General features: G+C 39.8%; 1 protein-coding gene across 3 annotated transcripts in view; it reads right to left on the minus strand.

The window, feature by feature from the left end:
* Nucleotides 1-19,404, minus strand: part of prkcq (protein kinase C, theta) — a 32,599-nt gene that overhangs the window by 789 nt on the left and 12,406 nt on the right. For all 3 annotated transcript variants that reach the window (XM_006780917.3, XM_087830443.1, XM_087830442.1), the window contains 15 exons: nucleotides 14,831-15,030; nucleotides 12,334-12,394; nucleotides 8,050-8,230; nucleotides 7,922-7,953; nucleotides 7,756-7,841; nucleotides 7,296-7,425; nucleotides 5,390-5,499; nucleotides 4,627-4,756; nucleotides 4,366-4,535; nucleotides 3,244-3,417; nucleotides 3,045-3,136; nucleotides 1,854-1,916; nucleotides 1,625-1,763; nucleotides 372-560; nucleotides 66-194 (listed from right to left, as the gene is read on the minus strand). In XM_006780917.3, coding sequence (XP_006780980.2) covers nucleotides 66-194; nucleotides 372-560; nucleotides 1,625-1,763; nucleotides 1,854-1,916; nucleotides 3,045-3,136; nucleotides 3,244-3,417; nucleotides 4,366-4,535; nucleotides 4,627-4,756; nucleotides 5,390-5,499; nucleotides 7,296-7,425; nucleotides 7,756-7,841; nucleotides 7,922-7,953; nucleotides 8,050-8,230; nucleotides 12,334-12,394; nucleotides 14,831-15,030 — 1,886 coding nt within the window. The remainder of the gene's footprint in view (nucleotides 1-65; nucleotides 195-371; nucleotides 561-1,624; nucleotides 1,764-1,853; nucleotides 1,917-3,044; nucleotides 3,137-3,243; nucleotides 3,418-4,365; nucleotides 4,536-4,626; nucleotides 4,757-5,389; nucleotides 5,500-7,295; nucleotides 7,426-7,755; nucleotides 7,842-7,921; nucleotides 7,954-8,049; nucleotides 8,231-12,333; nucleotides 12,395-14,830; nucleotides 15,031-19,404) is intronic.

Raw genomic sequence — 19,404 nt, forward strand, 5'->3', positions numbered from 1 at the left:
CCGTCAGCCAAACAGCTTTTACTAGCTACCAGTTTTTAACTGAGAAAATTAACTGTTGTACTTACTATAGTTGGTGTGAAGGGTGCCGGCACCTGCCGTTGCTCTAAGGCGTTCCAGTCTGTGCTGCTGAAGAAACTGTGCTGTCTGATGTTTCCTTTGGTTCCCAGCCGCTCCTCAGGTTCCCTCACAAACAGCTGAGGCACAAACGCACAGAGGTTTAGCCATAGGGCCCCGAGAGCTATATGTATGCATTTAATGAACATACAGGAAACTCAGTAAGAATCAGTTTCATCAATTTAAAGACCAGATCCTTGCTTTCTTTTCTTCCTGCTTGATCTTATTTAAACTGGCCACTGAAGCACTTGTCTGACCTTGATGAGTATGTCCTTTGCAGCTTTGCTGAGCCAGTTGGGATAAATGGGGGTGTCTGTCCGTATGGACTGAAACAGCTCCTCTTCATCGCGGCCGTGGAACGGAGACTGACCGATCAGCATCTCGTACAGCAGCACTCCGAATGACCACCAGTCTACAGAGCTGTTGTACTTCTGACCCAGCAGGATCTGATACATAAAGATCACACAAACTGGTAAAATGAACAAGTTAAAGTGGGTTTTTCTTATTTTCTGTCATGTGCGTACTGTTACAGTGGCAGATGTTCACATTTAAATGGCCAGAGTTTTAAAGAATGAGGCCAATAACGTTTGAAAATACGTCCTTATCAGTCAGATCTTGGGTTTTAGATTGCTCTAGATGTCAAACTAATTTTACGTCCTTGGTCACATACAGCCCACTGTGATCTTTAAGCGGGCTAGACCAAGGAAACTCCCCTTTTCTGTCTGTGTAAATAAGTTTAACCACACACTAATTGCCTTAGATATCCTTGTATATAAAAAAGAAGTGTAATTTTAGTATAGCTCAGTTTTTTCTATATGACAGAGAAATGCTGCAGTATCTGTCAGCACAACTTTTTGGGACTGATTTGTAAGTAAGTAATGTGTAAAACTGCAGAAAAAGTAGCTCACTGCCCAGAATATCCTGTAGTAATAATAATAATAATAATAATAATAATAATAATAAGATTGTGGTAAAAATGTTTTTTTTTGTTGATCTATTGCTTTGTTACGCTGGAGAAGTGTGAATGGCTGTGGGGGAGGTCTTTATCAGCAGGAAAATCTGTAAAACTTGCAAATACTGTTAAAAGTCCAAAATGCATGTGCTCATTCACATTTTCTGAAACTGTCTAGTGAGCTGGATTTAATCATTTCGTGGTTGATTCTGGTCCCTGGGGCCATATGTTTGACACCTCTGTCCTAGATTATCAGCTTACAGTTTTTCCTACTCTTTAATATTTTAAAATGTGGTTTAACTTGTTATTTTAAAGGGGCAGCTTAGAGGCTTATTTCACTCAGGGGCTGCACAATAGCCTGTATAAGAAAAGCTACTCTAACAGAGTCCAAATATAAATGTACAGACCTAGCATCAAAAGCCGTCTTTAAGACGTCTCTCGAATTTAGACGTTTATGCGTATCACTTGGTGGCCAGCTGTTGTTGATTGATCCTTTTAATCAAAAGGATACCAGTTTATTACAACATTTGCATTACTACAGCATGCAAAAGATGTCACCTCTGGGGCGATGTAGTCTGGGGTCCCGCAGAAGGTGGAGGTCCGTATGTCATCCTGCATGTTCTCCTTACACATGCCAAAGTCTGCTATCTTTATATGACCATCTGAGTCCAGCAGCACGTTGTCCAGTTTCAGATCTCTGCAGAGGTGCAAGAAAATGATTCCTCTTGGACTATATATTTTGTGCCATGAATTTCAGTCCTGTTTCTGGCTCTCACTTAGCGCCTACCTGTAAATAATTCCTTTAGAGTGCAGAAACTGGAGCCCACAGATGATCTCAGCTGCATAGAAGCTGTAAGGAGACACAGATGTATGTGAGAAGAGAGGATAAAATTCACAGGAGTGATCAGATTTAGGCCAAACTAGGTCAATCTAGTTGAAATTCTGAAATAGACAAACCCAAAAAAATCAACAAACTTAAAAGATAATTATGTCACAGAAATAAGGATCACATGTCGACTGTATATAGAAATTAACATGAGGACCATAAAAATCCCCATAAGAGACTGGAAGTTTGAAGCCTGAGGGGGGCCTTAGCTTCTGGGGTAGTCATTTTTCCAGGACTGATAGCCATGCTTTACTAATGCAGATAGATTAAAGAAAATAACCGGTGGCTTCCAGATTGTATATCTGTAAGCCCCTTTATTTGCTCTCTACACAGACTATTTACCCACGTGTAACTAAAGGATGCTAAAATGTAGAATTTACACTAATAATGAAAACCACTGGCAATCTATAGATAACCAGATAATATGTTTATAGAGATTAGATCTATTAAAACCAAATGTGACGAACAAGAAAACAAGACCAAGAAACCAAGGACAATGCACGGCCATTTGGTAGCCAATTCTCAATCCTAAGTGGTTACTTGTACTTCAGTGGTTAGACACACTCTAACCACTGAAGTACACCAGATGTTTGTCTGACGCATGTCTCAGTCCTGCATCAAGTCACACCACAGGCGTGTCAGAAGCAGAACATTTAGTCTGCATTGGGTATTTTATTTTGAAAAATCGACCACATTCTCCATGCTGCCTTTATATCTGACTTCCTACCCTCGTTGCGTACTCTGTGTAGCAGCTTCTGGGATGCTTACAAATGTGGCGTCGGGTGTATTCAGGGGTCAATCAACTCTTGCTTTGTCTATTTTCCACTAAGTTGGACTGTAATTATCTAAATGAGTGTCATTTTTCTATTAAATATGATGTGAAACTAGTGATGGAAACCAAAAACTCAATTAGAAAATAGTTTACTGAGGTATATGGATGTTTTTTTGCCCCCATGCTGGTAATGATTAATCATGCAGGTTAAAGGCACATCTGCAGTGAAGGCTCTTTTCAAACCTGGCGGTTACATCCAGACCCAAACAGTGCAAAACTACAGTCGTGTGTCACTGTGAGAGCTGCGTCTTTTGACTCACGTGGCTCTGTGCAAGTCAAACTTGTGGCAGTTTTGGATGTGGAACATAAGATCCCCTCCATTCAGATACTCCATGACGAAGAACAGGTTTTCCTGGATGCGAAAACACAGAGGTCAGGGGAATATTTGTTTCCAGAGAATTATTTTCAGTGGCTACCTACTTGCATGCAATGACTGCGCAAGTGTACATGGGTCATCACCTTAGTTTGGAAGGTGCAGTAAAGATGTGTTAGGAAGGGATTTTCCCAGGCTAGAGACAAAACCCTCCTCTCTACCATGGTGCACTCAACATCATCATCCATCAGCACCACGTCTTTCTTCAGAGCTTTTACTGCAAAAAACTCCCCGCTCCTTTTCAGCTCTGCTAGAAACACCTGGAGAAGACGAAGGACAAATAAAAAGCTTTAAAAAAAACGGGTTTAGTTTGGACATATAGAGTTGTAGCCTGTTGCCCACTCATTTACCATAGCTAGCTCTTTGTGTTGCAAGACTTTGAAGTAACAAGAAGTAGGTGGTTTTCAGTGGAAACTGGCTGCACAACACACAACCACAAGCCTCAGAGTGCTGTGTAAAGCCCTCCGTGCTGTGTGAAGCTGCCCCCCCCCCCCCCCCCCCCCCACTGTGTTGTTATAGAAATTCCACTAAGAAAAGGGCAATAATTTGTTTTTGTTGCATGCAGTTTTTAAGGGAAGGGAGTATGTAATCACTTCTGTTTGTTTGTCTCTTTGTTAGCAGTTAAGCATCCACAGTTTTCAAGATATCATGTTTAATTTTTTTGTGATGGTAGATACCAAAAACAGCTCGGGCATATTCAGTTTTGATGAAAAGGTCAAGATCACACCAAATGTGAATGTCATTGAAAACTTTAAACCATGTCAAGTAATATATCATATGAAAGAACACGTGGAGAGCTGTAAAACAAATTTTACATTTTAATACGACGCCCTATGATGTCACAATAACGCCATAAAGTTCACAAATTCACACACTGCACCAAAATATCTTAAAACGTCAAGCTTGTAGAGGATTTCAGCAAATTCTGCTCCAATTATATGGGTAAAGATAATAAAGTACACCATTTTAGTATGTAATGCTCCAAGGTCATAGGTCAAAGATCAGACATCTGCATGTTGTAATAAAAGGTTTTACTACAGCCCTTGCCCTTCGGGGGAGTTGTGCTCTTTGAATGCTCTTGTTAATGTTTTTTTACATATTGATGTAAATATAAATATAATATAAATGTTGATATATAAAGTAACATGACAAAGATGCCACATCTTCGTGCACGCTCTGCTCCGTGCTGTACTTTTCGCCTCTGCTACCTTGCCAAAGCTGCCTTTCCCGAGCATCTTGTGCAGGGTGAAGTCGTCGATGGTAAATTTGGGTTGGTGATCTTTCCTCGGAACAGCGTACAGAGGCTCTTCTGGAAGCACCTCGCTGACCGACCTGCTGACATCTCCTGGTCCCTCCCATGAAACACCCTGATAATCTGCTACAAGAAGCAGGTTGAGAAACACAAATGACATAAAGTATGCAGTATGTATCCCTGCCTAACGGAAAGGAACATTTTAGAAGTTGCATACCTTTGCTTGCAGGTGTAGCTGTGGCTGGTAAACCCATAACTAGCCCGGATGGTGCTCGCACCACTCCCGGCTGGGCAACACTTACTGGACCTTCCCGACCAATAATGTCACTGTCTCTGGTACTTCTCGCCTTAAAGCAAAAGGTAGATCCAGTTTCAAAATGAAGTTTTCCACAGCAAAATATTCCTTAATTACTAGTATTAAAGGGGACAATATTATCTGTTTTCTTATTTGCTTTACTTTTTCTTATGTTATCTAGTGTTACACAGTCTTATGTTAGATCTTCTCAACAAAGTTTCATATAATGAAGTCTTCCTGTTAGATGTGCATGATGTCACAGAGATGGAATATCTCGTGCTATTCAAGTCTTCTCTTTGCAAGGAGCAATCAGAAAGTTGGCTTAAAGGAGGAGAAGTTAAAACTGCTGGCTTCTAATCAAGGATGAATTGAGGTGCATCACCAAAACTCAGTATCAGATAAATTGGGATTGGTAAATGGTAAAGGAGGAGCCAGGGATCGAACCATCGACCTTCCAATCAGTAGGGTGACCTGCTCTACCTCCTGAGCTACAGTCACCCCCAGATTATTTCATCAGATTATTTAATCATGCAAAGTTACTCAGCTGGAACTGAGGAGAACAGGTCCCTTTTAAGAGGTGTTTAAGTCACTAAAAGCAGCATATAAACGAGAAAACAATTGAACTGGTTGAAGGCATTTCTGAAAGACTGCACAGCTTCATGTACCGAAGGTTTGTTTGTCTCACCTGCTGCTTGCTCTCGATGACTGCCAGAGCTTCAGCCATCAGTTTCTGGTTGACCCCGCAGAGGTTAGCCACTTTCTTTTGGCATTTATGGTGGACGTTCATGCTGCATTCTGCACAACATCAAACACAATGTAAACTCAGTTGAACACATAAAGAACATTTAAAGCAGTGCAAGATGGCAATATTTACACTGTTATTAGTTATGCAAAAGGTAATGTATCAGCTTGTACTTCAGAATGGGGCAATATTAAGATTTATAATGACAATGACAGAAAAATGCACACTTATATGTGAAAAATGTTGCTAAAGAGTCCAATTTCTTTTTCACTTGATACCTTTTTTTTCATGTCACACATTCTTTAATGTTTGCACATGTTCCTTATATAACTGTGCTGTTTCTTAGCAAACTCTCACACATCCACAATAATAATTTTTCCCATTCCTGACCCCTCAGTCAGCTGGCTTGTACTGGAAATATGATTAATTTCACAGGGAGAACTTTATACTTTGCACCTGCTGTGGCAGCTGCACTGTGTTTCTGTGCAACAGGCCAACACATGCAGTGCATATTTATGCTGGGAAAGGTTTGAACGCCCACTGTTGTCTCAGCTACTGGAAATATATTGAGTAATGCTATGGATTAAATGAGCATATCTATGTGGTGAAAACCATGTTTTATCAAATTTTGTCAAGTTGAATTTTTCAGATAAAGGTAAGGGAGCTCCATAGTTTGCTTGCTGCATGTGTTTCAGAGTGTGTTGATGGTGTTGTGAAGGAGTAATATAGCTGTGCTGAACCAAGAAACCCTTTCGTGGTAACCTGTGAAAGCCACTGCTGCAAAATTCTTTGACGAATACTCTTTCTTCCTAAAAATCGATGATTCGGGCCTTAAAAGTCCAAAATAAGGAAACATTTGCAATGCAGCGTAAGCCATTTAAAACCCACAGATATCTGCATAATGTTGTCTAGAACATTTAATCTTTTGGCAAAGGGGTTTCCCTGCTGCTCGGCGTTTTTCTGATCAACTGTGCTGAAAGGCAGCTCCCAGAAAAACGGGACTAATTTTAGAGTTAAGAATTAAAAGACTGAATACCACAGAGCTTGTAACGTCAGTCAAAACTGTGCCATTTTAATTTGCTTTTTGTCACTTAGTCTTGTGTCTCAAAACACAATTTTTGGTAAAGAAGTCAAAATACCTTCATCCAACTAATCCCACATGACCACTCCTCTGTCAAACACACTCAACTGTATAACCAAGCACCAGAAGTTTGGAGGAAATGACATCTGTAAGAATGCCATGACTGGGGCAACCTGACCGAGATCATACCATTAGGATGCTGGAGCAGGGCGTTGCCAGAGCAATGACTCCTCTAGACTCAGCTGAGCTATAGTGCTTTATTTTCAATGATCCATCCATGCAACCAAGCCCAGGCTGCCTTAAATTCTTCCATGGGGAGACACTGACACATTCCCAAACCAGCCTGGGAATGTGTCCTGGGTCGCTGCAGGGTCTCTTCCCAGTATATGGAATAGAATGCCTGAAACGCCTCACGTAGGAGGGGAACAGGAGGCTCCCCGGCCAGACGCTTGAACCACCTCAACTGGCTCCTTTTGATGTGGAGGAGTAGAGGCTCTACTCTTAAACGACCATCAGTCTTAGTCTTTAACAGTATGCCAGCATCAATTTTCCTTAACTCTTAAACCAGGACCTTTCAGTTCCTAAACTGAGCTTGAAATAAATTTAATGGCGTAGTGTTGTGTTATGAAAAATTTCTGTTATGACACTGTATTTGTGGCTTTACGTCTGCAATGTCACTGCTGTGTTTTGTCTTACCCTGCAGACATTAAAAACAGTATAAAATCACACAAAACAAACAAACCAAAACAAAAAACTCCCGCCTCTCACCCTCACATTTGAGCCCCTGCTTGGCGAGCCCCCACAGCAGAGTCCCGCAGTGCTCGCAGAAGGTGGGACTTTTGTAGTTGTAGACTTTAAACCTGTGAGGCATGTCGATCTTGAAGCGCTCCTTGTGGATCTAAAAACACATTGCACACAGATTGACACGGAAGGCGTCAGTAACCAAACACCTCTCATATGTAAACGGCGAGCTTTATTTATTGGCGTTAAATCCTCTCATGCTTTCGTACACATGAACTCTCGCTGACATGGAGCTGAGGAGGAAGTGAAACGAGGGGAAGAAGACGACATGAGACCGGAGCGCCTGGTGTGGTGATACCTTGGCACAAAGCAGCTCTTTCATTAGTAAGCATCAGAACCATAAGCTCACACACTTCTTACACGCTCTGTGTTGGACTGGAAGAGATGTGCAGCGTCATGAAGCAAATCATGTGAAGCAGACACTCACCATTGTTTCCTTGCTGTTTATGGCTGAACCAGTGCATTTGGCGATAACTTTGTCTATGCATTTTTTGTGGATTGCTGCATTGCACTCTAAAAGACAGAGAATAACCATGTGAGGAAGAGTTACGAAGGCTAATCGGTAGATTACAGGACAATGAACCGACACTCACGTCTGCACTGGTAACCCTGCTTGTTAAGACCCCTGCAGTGGAAAGAAAGAGAGAGATGAAATGACTAATACGATTGGAAAAAAAAAAGACTAATGTGAAGATTTGTGACATCTTGGGTTTTTGCATACCAAACAAACTCTTTGCATACAGAACAGAAGGTTGGCTGAGGAAAGAATGTCGCGCTGAACTCGTGACACTTGACCACGTGAACTTTGGCCTGCTTTATGGCGCCACGTCGCTGGTGGAGGGTGAACAAACCCTCTCTCTCACACTCGGACTCCGGGTCTCCGTCCGTGTGACCCACAGCATCTGAAACACGTATTACAACTTTAATTTCAAAGAAGAAGAAAAAAAAAACAATGGAAAAAGGTGCAGTTTTATTCGGCTTCTGTGGACAGAGTGGTGAGACGCCGCTAAGAACACAGGATTTCACAGCAAAGTTTCAATTTCTCACCTCCTGAGATGTGTTTCTTACTAACAGCAGATTTTATGTTGAAAATAAATCTTTCCTTGCATTCAGTTTGGGAGTGTTTGTTTATTGTCCAGTTAATCTTTACTTTAGTTTTTATTAACAACATCGGAGAAGTGGGCTGGACATTGTTTCCAGGGAATACATTTCATGTTTAAGAATTCTTTTAAATCTTTTTGGCGATTACAAAAAAATGTGCTACAGAAAACATTCGTCGAGGGAAGAGTTACAAACGTTCTCCTCTGAGACGCGTTACTCAGAGTAAATGGCTTCAAACTGTTGCTTATATTTAAATATATAAATATTATATATATACATATATATATATATATATACATATATATATATATATATATATTTTGCTTTGTAATCGATGATCTGATGGGACCTCTGTTGTCTTTCCCACTCAGCTTGTGTTGCAGTTTCTACTGTCATCAACCGTCATAGTGTTTGGTATTAGATCAAGCACAGTCATCATCTATGACTAAAAACTGACTGACCAAAGCTCAGTATGACTTTCATGTGTTCTAAGAGAGCAAACATGCAGAAAATGATCCCAAAATGTTGAATTATTCCTTTAAAACTGCTTTAAATACTACATGTGACTTTGAATCAGCTCAAAATGTAAAATTTCTATCATTATCCTTCAGTTAGAGACAGGAAGACACCAGTTTGTGTTTTCACTGCAGTGATTTCCTGTTTGCTTGGTCTATATTTACAGACACACGAGACAGCTTCTTACTTCTGATTCTCAGTGCTTGGCATGGTGTTAATGTCAGGAAGGCACCAGTGAAAGCACAAAGCGCCCGCACAACCAGCTTACAGCCAGCAGGGGGCAGACGGTCAAAACTCTTATTTTTAGCTTAAGAAAATCTAATTATGATGAGACACGGGTGCGCCTTCGAAAATGAACATTCACAGTCACTTTCCTATATTTTTACACCTACTTGATTATTAATAATCCTCTAGGACACAGTAGCTGGCTGCCAGCTACTTGTCTGGCCGCACAAAAGTGATGAGCACGCCACTTTCGGCATTTATACAGGAATCTCATTAATACTGAGAATAGAAAGGGAAAAACAGGGTAAGACAGAAGTTAAAACAGCAAAACATAAAATAACTGGTTTCTGTATTTTTAACACACCTGCCTATTTACTCATAAAAACTTTCAAATAAATAATAATTTAGTGCATATTAAAGTTTAGCGGACCTATGTGCATAATTCTAGAAGTGAAGCTGATCAACTCTGAGGAGCACATAAAGAGGAACCAGGTGAGAATTTCACAATAATTAACTGCAATGCAAGAAGGCTCACTGTGAATTCAGTATATTTTGAAATGATCATTCTCATCCTTTCTAATTTTATATTATCACGTCACTCTTCTGCTCTCTTTACATTCTGACAAGCAAAGATATATCAGGCTCCTTTTAGGTCTTTCATAATCAAACTTACCTGTCACTTTTTTATACAAAAGGTTGGTGCTCTGACACACACAACGGTAACTGTCCCTTTTTAGAGACCTACACAGCTGGCAGAGGCATAATTTACAGGTTTAATAGCCAGGAGACTTTGTCTCGTGTCCCACAGGCACCCTTTGTTTTCCACTTTCCTTGCTTTTTGTTCATTACAGAATAATGTTGAGATAAATGGAAAAAAATATACAATTAACTTTTGGTTTTCAAAATAATAGATATTTTTCAGGGTAACAAGTTAAAATGATTTGATTTTGTTGTCATTCTTCCTCGTGGATCATAGAAGGAACGGTGTGAACTGGTTTTAGACTGGGATTTGGCAGGTGGGGGTACATTAACAGTCTGTACAGACTGTGATGCTACACCCAAACTCAATGCTCTTTGTGGATATAACCAACTGAATTCAACAAGATATAAGCAGATGTTACAGAAGCTATATGGCTGATTTCCAGCCCGTAGAGATGAGTGAGCTCGTGCAGCAGTCTGGAGCCATCTTTCATTTTGTATATTTTGCTATGAAAACGGGAAATAGGTGTAGAGATTTACTGAAATGTGTGTAAACCTACATGGCAACACAGTGTAATAGGAAAACAGTTTTTAAAATGTTAACAAGCGTGAAGGTCCATGTTTTGGTATTCCTTAGTTTTCCTTTGTCTGTTTTTTTATGCAGGTGTGCTTTTACTGCATTGGCAGTGTGTTAGGGACTATTGCCATGCTGAAAAATGAAGCTGTTGCCAATCAGACACTTTCCAGGTGGTACTGCATGGTTAAGTTACAAGGATTGGACTGAAAAAGAGCTAAAGACAAACTTTGGAAGACCTTCAGAAATACTACAGATCAATCACTCAAAACAATTTTAAAAATCACAAAAAGTTTGGCTTGTTGGAAAATATCAAGAAATGTGGGGTGGCTCAAAAAGTTTGCACAAGACTGTATAAACTGTAGAGTTCAGAGACTGAATCTAATCAGCTTAAATACAGCTTGACATCTGCTACCCTTAATGTAACCAGTCCAACATAGTGCATCATTGCAAACTTTACCACAATACCACAAACTAACACGTGTAGCGTGCACTAAACAGTTTCCATGCAACCACTGAATAACAAAAAAATAGTAGAATAGAACTTCTTCTGCAAGAAACTTCAATTTTTTTTTAATGAAAACAAAATTCAGCAGCACATGATTAATACATCCAGTATCTCATTATATTTGAATCTGGTACGGTCTCCATCAATCATGCAGGATTTACATTTCCCATTTATAAACTTTCACTTGCTGAGCAGTCCCCATTTCTGAAAATAATCTTGTATCTTACTCTTCCTTCCTCTCTTTCTTATATGCTTTTCCTTCCTTCAGTGTTGCACATAAATTTTTTTTCTCTCTCTAGGAAGTAAAGCATCGCTGTCTTTAGCTTACAGACACATTGCTGTGTGGAAAACTGCACAAAAACAGTTTATCGGCGGATATTTGTTGAGCTGTTTGAAAAGTCGCAAACTCCATTAATGCTCACTGCTCTGCTTCTTCTGCCACTAGTGAGATTCTTTGATACTGCAACCACAACTTTGCCTCTCCACTATGAAGGCATCACAGGGATAACACAAACCATGACCTTTAGATGTAAGTGGTTCTGAGATGCCATTAATTTCATGCACTAGGTTGCTTATTAGCTAGAATTAACCATCATTTAAAGGGATTCCCATTTTAAACCCTGCATAATACAGATGTGGGCATCTATAAGCACCGAGCCTGTTAAGTCATTAGTTGTCACGCAGTTTGAACACACTGTCTCTGTGACGACAGACAACTGACTATGTAAAACCTTTTTTACTTTCACTCACCTGTTAGATTCAGAATCTAAAAACTAGAGTCAGGAAAAGGTCACGATTTAAAATGGGTCTCTTCACACCCCGCTTACTGACAAAAGATGAGCTAGTAGTGACCATACTCGCCACAGCTGATATAATCCAGTGTGTCGGGCCAGACGCTTAAGGACAGGTTGTGTAAACAAACCACACTAGCGGTTTTGACAAGCGGGCACTAATTGCCCCAGGGGTGAGGTATAAATTAGTCAGATTTTGAAATCCCTGGACTTTAAGGGGTGAAATGGTTTTTCTTCCCGTGTTTAAATCTTTCTACACAGTCGAACCATGCCACACGTAAATCTGAGTTTAAGCATTAAACCCACAGGCAACAATACTAAGCAACACTTCTAAAGCTTGTCCTTTGTGCTTCTGGTTTCTCCGTCCTGTCTTGTTAGTGCACAACACCAGAGGAGTTGCTGTTAGGCTGCTTCCTGAGACTACAGCACTGTGTGTGTGCCAGAGACAATTATGTAAACCACATAAGAACAAGTGGCTCTCGCTGCAATTTTATCCGACTTTTGTGAGGCAGTTCTTCTTATTTGGCTGCGAATTCAGTAAATAACTACTGAGGGGCAGCAAGCTGAGGTTTGAAGGTCTGATTCACTCACCACTTTTCTCCAGATAATATCTAGCCTCCATGAGCATGCGTCCCTGCGGCTTCAGCTCCAACTGAGAGAAAAAGAAACAAAAGAAGAACAAAGGGAGACAGAAACACACAAAAAGAGATATTTTAGGAAAGAAATTCATGAGAAAATGACAAAATGAAAAGGGAAGGATGTGAATTCCGGAGGATGATGCATATACGTCATCCTCCTTAGAGGCAGTGACACATGCAGACAGTCTGGGAACAACACACACGCATAAAGAACAGGCTGAAGGAGCGTATTTGATTAGTTTGGTTTAAGAGATCATGCCGTGAAATGTTGTGTAGTGCCACTCACAACCGAGTCTGTCCAGGAAGTGATCTCTTGCTCTCTCTAACAAAAACAAAAGTCTTAAAAAACTCAGCAGATTTCACCGAATGACCTGCATCTAATTAAAAGAACAGCTTAGCCCAAATCCATGGCCCCAAAACAATCAGCAAATCTTATGTTGGACAGTTTCTTGGAGGAACTATTTTCTTTCTACTTAACTACAGAAGTACAAGATGCATCTACCCGTGAAAAAAAGTATCATGCTTGTGACAGCTGTGACGAGATGAAGACATTAATGAAGTCCTGCCTCGGCTGAGCTGTAATGTTAGTTCTTCACGCTTCCTTTGGTTGGCAGATGTAGTACTCAGCTAAGCTAAAAAGAGTCTTTTTGGATACAAGTCTGAGGGAAAATCAAGCAGCAACCTTGGGGAAAAAAAGACACACGTATGTAAAAAGAACAAAAACAAAAAACAAACACCTAAGCGGTTCCTCTAATGGCCACTTGAGGCTCACTCCAAAAGTGAGCCAGTCCCCATAGGTTGTTATCTATTGATGGTTTCTTTCTTTATAAAAACTGCACAGATGGTGACTTCTTTTTTATAACTCAGTCATTTGGATGCTATTAAATCTTAAACTTTGGGGTGCAGCATCTTTGAATGACAAGTGCGTGTCAACAGCATGGTGACTTTGGCGTCCCAGGCCACACCTCAGCGAATTCAGGTTGATGCAATTGGGGAAATGAAATAAAACTATCTCACAAATAACATGGCTTGCTGTGTGGTACAAAAAATCCAGCAAAGTTTTGTTTGGTGAAAAATTATAATTCATATTAATCCCACTTAAGCGTCAATTACATGACCTCTCAGCAACCAAGTAGTGAAAAATTCAACCAGTTGTTGTAAGAGTTTGGCTGCTGTTGCTAGGTAAAATTGGTCACAGCAAGGTACATTTTGTGTTTATATTGGCCACTAGTAGATTGCAGCAGTGCTCAACGTTTGGTGGCTTCTCTGTACACTGTTGCTAAACTTTGAAGAGTGTGATGCAAACCAGAAACTGAGACCATTCACGTTCAAAGTAAAGACTGCACCCCTTTGAACCATGTTGGTTTTTGCAATATGAATCAACTTTTACTTTGAAGGTGAACAGTCTTCATTTGGGTTTTTTTCAGGTTTCTCTACTACTCAGTGATTAGTTAGCAAGTGTTTGCAGACAAGTTGGTGTCGTCCATGCAGACTATGGATGACTGTGCCAGTCTGCTAGCAACTGAAACCCAAGGAGACTCTTTTCAACTGATTTCACCAAAAAACATCAACTTCCAACAACCCCCCCAAAACAACTCATCGATGACCCAAACACAAAGCTAACAAAAAGCAGCATTCAGGAACTAACGGATAATGTGACGGTGGATTATATCAGTCATATAGTCTATATATAGTCTACAGTAGAAACCTGTAAACATTTCCCAAGAGATTAAACCTGTTAATTTCTTCCATAAAAGAAGCTGGATTTTGCTGCATGATAAGGGGTTATTTCTTATAATGATACCATTGTGATGTAGCCTTCTTTTCTCATATTGAGAGCAGTTATGACGCCAATAACTATGTCACAATCATAATATGATCCAGAAAGGTTAATAAAAATGTAATAATATCTGTGGTAATTAGTTAAAAACACTAAAGTTGTGCTGGGTGTTGATTGTAGGACAATCTGTGTTTCATATCATAAGAAAATAACGGTTGTAATAAAACAGAAATAAAAATATTTTCTTGTTTGGCTTTCTGTGTAGACATGATATAAAATAATCTAAATGAGTTACCATGAAAATATGGGACAACTTTGTTCTCAGTACGTTGAAACGGTCACAGCAGGAGAAGCACAGATGTTGCTTGTTGATGGTGTTGTGTGCACTGGCTCATTGACTTTGCTTACTAGGACGTGGATTAGAGCCATCATTAAAGTAATTAATTTAACCGAGGCTTCTTTTGCTATGATCTAAAAGCAGTTAGTGTTTTGATTTCAGTGCATATGATGATGCTTATTACAAAAAAAACCTGTTATTTTTTAATAATTTAAAGGAGGATTACCCCTTTAAACGCATCTGCACATCTGGATTTCTTTTTGCTTGCGTAACTAAACAGCTGGTCTGTCACTTCAAACAAGCACACGCATCAATCCATCCTGATGCACTAACCCAAATCTCCAGCTTGCCGTTCTCCTTTTTGCACCGCGTTGCCAGCGAGTCCAGAGCTACCGTGGCCTCAGACTTGAGCTCGGCTGTCCGGTCTTTTACCATCACATGCATGATGCGCCCGCGGTGGACGTGGGCATCGAATGTGGTGCTCCAGGGTGGATACATGGTGGGCTTCTTCTGCTTGTACACTTGACCCTTCTCTGTAAAGAAAAAAAAGAAAAGAAATAAAGGCCACTTCTTTATAGGCAGGACATGAGATAAAATTGACTCTTATTTCACTGCACAGAAGTCTTTTTGACAGCAGAAATCACTTCATAGTTCACACCACAGAGCTCCAGTGTTGTGGAGAAACTATTAAAGAAACAGATACATGAAGCACACTTCTATACACACTCTTAAGGATATTTCGACTCTATCCTCCACGCGCTGTCCTGCTTCCAGAAATGCTGACTACATTTACTCTTGTTTGAGCAGACAAAAAGCAAACAGCGCTCAGCTGTTGGTGTATTGCTCAGCTTCATTTTCAAAATGAAAAATTTGTTATTTGTAGATTTTGCAAACACCTACATTTTCAATTGGAATAAGTGGCTGCATGTTTCTGAGAATGAGAATAAGAAAGGTGGAAAGCATTAGGTAGATGTCTGCCAGGTGACAGACTTTTTTTTTATCCATTTGCTCATGATGTGACATTTGATCAACTCTTACTTTTAAAATATTGTGTGGCATACAGTTTTCCAAAGTCTGGCTTTTATCCAAGAGTACCACAAGCATAACTCCTAAACATCCAGAACTGAGATAGCATTATTTGCTATGAATTACTTACAACATCACAATGTATATATATATATATATTTAGCTAGAAGACTGAAATACAGTCTCTGGTTATTACATGTTTTACATGATTTGTTCTGCAGCCTCTTATGAAGTACCCCACTCATTATCTTTGAAGCTAGTCGGTGAAGTCCCACAAAATGTGGTTGCTAACAAGTGGCTAAATGGTTCTGATGAAGTTGTTGGGAAAATTTACTGTCACGTAGGTGAACATGGGAACTTTACAGTGGGCTGTAAACTTTTGTTTACAGCCCACTGTTAGTGTTTTGCTTCTTGCAATTGCATTCATGCTTCAAAAAACATAAATGAGACACCTGTTCATCGAGGCTATCTTGCTCAAATCTCATTAGCTTTTAGCCGAGGAAGTGGGGTGATGCTAACTTCCAGTTTGACCTACAAAATAAAAGTCATGCCTGCAGCACTTTAGAACAGCTGCTGGGAATGATGACATTGCGTGTCAAGGACGGGTTAACCTGTCTTTTGCTACCTACACTTCGACCACTAGAGAAAATGTCATCACAAAATCACAAGCTCTGTAGATTTTGTCCCATAACAAATGTGAAAATACCACAAAGAAAAGAAAACACTGCTGTTTTTGGCTGTTTTTTAACCATTACAGACACTGAAAAAGCAAATTAATAAGTTAATCTTAAGTGGTCTGGACAATTAAAACTCTTCTATTTGTCAGTGTAGAGAGATTTAACTACATATTTTATTCCTGAGATATTTAATTATAAGAAAAAGTGCAATTTAAACATTACATCTCAGTTTTTCTACATGATTGAAAAAGAGGGATTTTGAGCTTGAATTGGAAAAAAATAAATGTCTAACATTACAGAAAAAAAACTCATCAAAAGTTAATTGCACATTCTGCCCTTTAATTATAAAATTCTAGTTAATTGACTTTTTAAAAAAAAAAAAAAACTTTGAGCCCACTGCGAAAAATCACAAGTTTCTACAGTAGACAGCGAAAAAACAGAAAATTTGTGTTATTTATTTGTTTATGTATCAAGCTGCTCTTTAAAGCCAGATTCATGACGGTCTTTGATCCCATGTGCTTGTTAGTGCTGTTAGACATTGCACTATGTTTGAATATTTGACCACCCAGCAAGCAGATTATATCATCATTCAGAGGGCCCGGTGGCGCCAGTGTCCGGCAGCCTTGCCTCTGTCAGTGCGCCCCAGGGCGGCTGTGGCTACAGTGTAGCTTGCCATCACCAGTGTGTGAATGTGTGTGTGAATGGGTGGATGATTGTGTATAGTGTAAAGCGCTTTGGGGTCCTTAGGACCAAGTAAAGCACTATACAAATACAGACCATCTACCATTCACTCTGAATGTTGACAGATTTTCAATTGCATCATATGGCCGGGAGGGAAAGAAAGCCTTTGTAATTCACATCTGCTGATTTTTCTCTGCAATAACATCCCATATATCCACTTACATAACAGCCACATGCTATCCTGCTGCTTCAACAATAAAGCCCTCTAAGCTTTTTACTCCCAAAGTGAGCCGCTGCCTTCTCCATCTCATCGGCTCATTGCCTTTCTGTCCATCGCCTTTGCCAGCTGCTGTCAGAGCTGATTAAAGCACAAAGAGAGGAAAATGTGTGTTTGTCTCCCCAGACGCACAGGATTTATCAGACGGTGTCTTTTTTATTTTAAAGGTTTCCTTGCAGCATTAAGCAAAGTGCATGGTGATGTTTTGGCTCCATGCAGTTGTCAGTCTGTGTTCTTTGAAAAAGCACAAAGTGCTATTTAGAGTTTGTGCTCTCATGTCTTCGCTCTTTTGAAGGGGCTTACATTTCCCTCTCTGTATATACTGTCGGTAAAAACGCACAGAAACACTGAATGGGACAATGAGAAAGAAATCCATCCAATAAAGCAAATCTGTCTGCTGTGTTTGAGCTTCAGATCCCCGGCTCATCAGGTTTGCCTCATTTGAATAAAATTCTAAAGTGGAATTCACTAAAAATGATTCGCTGTTTGAATGACCTGTTGAGTTTTCATGAATACATGTCTCGCTGTCAGCGTAGTTCGTGAAAAGCAAAACCAACAATGAGCTGATTTAACTAACCAGTACTGTCTGTGCTTCCAAGAACTGATATCTATGCCACAGAGTCCTATTGTTGTCCAGGCCTTTTGAAAACACATCAGTGATATGAGAAATTCTCCTCAATTACCATAATCACAGACTGTATATAAAAAATGGACGTAGCCACTGCATCTTGCTTCCAGTGATCTTAGGGCCTACCCTAACTCGTACTCTTGTTGTGTTCAGCAAGACTTAAAAGCAGCGATTGAGACCATACATAGTTCATATAAGAATTAAATAAGGGCTTAAATCAAGAGAGCCAAAGGATTTTTCTGATAGTCTTGTACTTGCAACCACCTAATGATTAAGTTTTTTTTTTTTTTATTGATGTGACTTAGCACTAACTAGCATGTATGCACATCTCTGCAGTTTACTGATACAACTGTACAGTCTATATATGTGCCTTGTTAATTAGACTGGAGAGCATGGGACACCATCCTCTAATCTGAAAAGTTTGGTGAACCATGCTGGTTTTGGAGCAGAAGTAGGCACAGTTCAAATGCTCTGCCAACCATCTTTCATATACAGTCTATGGTATTTACCGTTCTGCTTCGATGCGGAGTGCGGAGAGACACATGACTGGATTTCTCATACTGTTTTTACATGTACAGAACATGCTGGCCTTATTTTGAAAGTAAGAAAGGATTTTACTTAGTGCAGATACACATTTTGTATCTGTGTCTCTATAAGTATAAATGCTACTGATAATATATTTTAACTTTTCCAGACTAAATTAAGAAGAAATCTAAAAGTGGAATCATTTGAAGCCTTATAAACTTCATTATACAGGAACAGACACGAGTTATTTGGCACAGCCATGTATACCATCATGCCAACGCTACTTTTGAAAAAACAGTACTGTAAGAACAGAAAATCATGCGGCTTTAAAGTGTTGCACTTGTGGACGACTTGCTGTGCTTGGCAGAGTCGAAAACGGAGAAACCTAAAGAGAGCCTGAACACACTCGACTTCAGTCACTGTTATTTGAAGATGAAATAAGTCACAGTGAGCCAAAAAGGGCCTGATGGGAGCTATATACTGTTTTTTTAAATTTTTAATCAGCTCTTCATTTCACGCTGCCAGTGAGCATATGCTCCTCATAAACACTGGAACACTGTTTAACGTAATAAACGGCTTTTCCCTTTTAAGGGTACTCTTTGTGATGAAGTAGTGGATGTCTTCACTTTATGTGAGTATTTCAGTTTAAGCACATCATAAGATCAATGACGCGTCCACTCTTTGCTTCTTCACAATGTTATGACTCATGCATTAAAAATATATACTTTTAATCCAAAGTAAAGTGAAACGAAACTAAATTACATTTAGTTCCCTGGTGAAAGTGTAAGTGAAACACACACACAGAGTGTCGCTCTGCTACCCTGTAGGACGAGCGTTGCGGTTACATTGAAGAGGAAAAGAAACATAAGGACCCTCCTCTTTCCTCTCAGTCACACACTGTGTTTAACTTTATCCTGCACTCATACTCAGCAGTGGTTAAACTTAGCCAGATGCAGAACTAAGATTTCTGCTGTGAGGCTTTATCACGCTGGGAAGTTTCCCACAGTTGTGACACTGGATGTGAATCAACAACCCAAAAGAGAGCTTAAAAAAAGGGCATACTGGGCTTACTGTATCAGCCCATTAACATTTC

This window comes from Neolamprologus brichardi, chromosome 17, assembly GCF_056152115.1.
Source record: "Neolamprologus brichardi isolate AB-2024 chromosome 17, ASM5615211v1, whole genome shotgun sequence".
In the NCBI taxonomy this organism is placed as follows: domain Eukaryota; kingdom Metazoa; phylum Chordata; class Actinopteri; order Cichliformes; family Cichlidae; genus Neolamprologus; species Neolamprologus brichardi.